General features: G+C 53.0%; 1 protein-coding gene across 1 annotated transcript in view; it reads right to left on the reverse strand.

Annotated features, from left to right (window-relative positions):
• LOC119590427 overlaps positions 1-330 on the reverse strand; it is a 21897-nt gene that overhangs the window by 17413 nt on the left and 4154 nt on the right. Inside the window, exon 4 of the mRNA XM_037939094.1 lies at positions 187-303. Coding sequence (XP_037795022.1) covers positions 187-303 — 117 coding nt within the window. The remainder of the gene's footprint in view (positions 1-186; positions 304-330) is intronic.

A 330-nucleotide genomic window follows, 5' to 3' on the forward strand; every position in this document is an offset into this window, starting at 1 on the left:
GATTTAGAAAAGAATTAGGGAAAGGCAGAAACGCACAAACACAATTTCGCCCAAGAGTAAAAGCAAGAGATCTATATGAACAGCCGCAGCGCAGGAGACGAAGACAAGGTGGTAGGCCTATCACTCCCCCCCCCCTCCCCCGCGGAAAGAAATGCCTAGAGGGGAAAAATAAGGAGAAAGACAAACCGTGACGTCCCAAAGACCTGTCTAAGAGCTGTCGTTTTTACCCCGTCGGGAGCTCCTTTCACTCGGCCCCAGCTGTCGGTCTCCAGGTGACGCCGGAAAGGCTGTTGGCTCTGGGCTCTTCAGGGGACATTTTGGCGTGACGTA

The sequence above is a fragment of the Penaeus monodon genome, chromosome 27, assembly GCF_015228065.2.
Source record: "Penaeus monodon isolate SGIC_2016 chromosome 27, NSTDA_Pmon_1, whole genome shotgun sequence".
NCBI classification, from domain to species: domain Eukaryota; kingdom Metazoa; phylum Arthropoda; class Malacostraca; order Decapoda; family Penaeidae; genus Penaeus; species Penaeus monodon.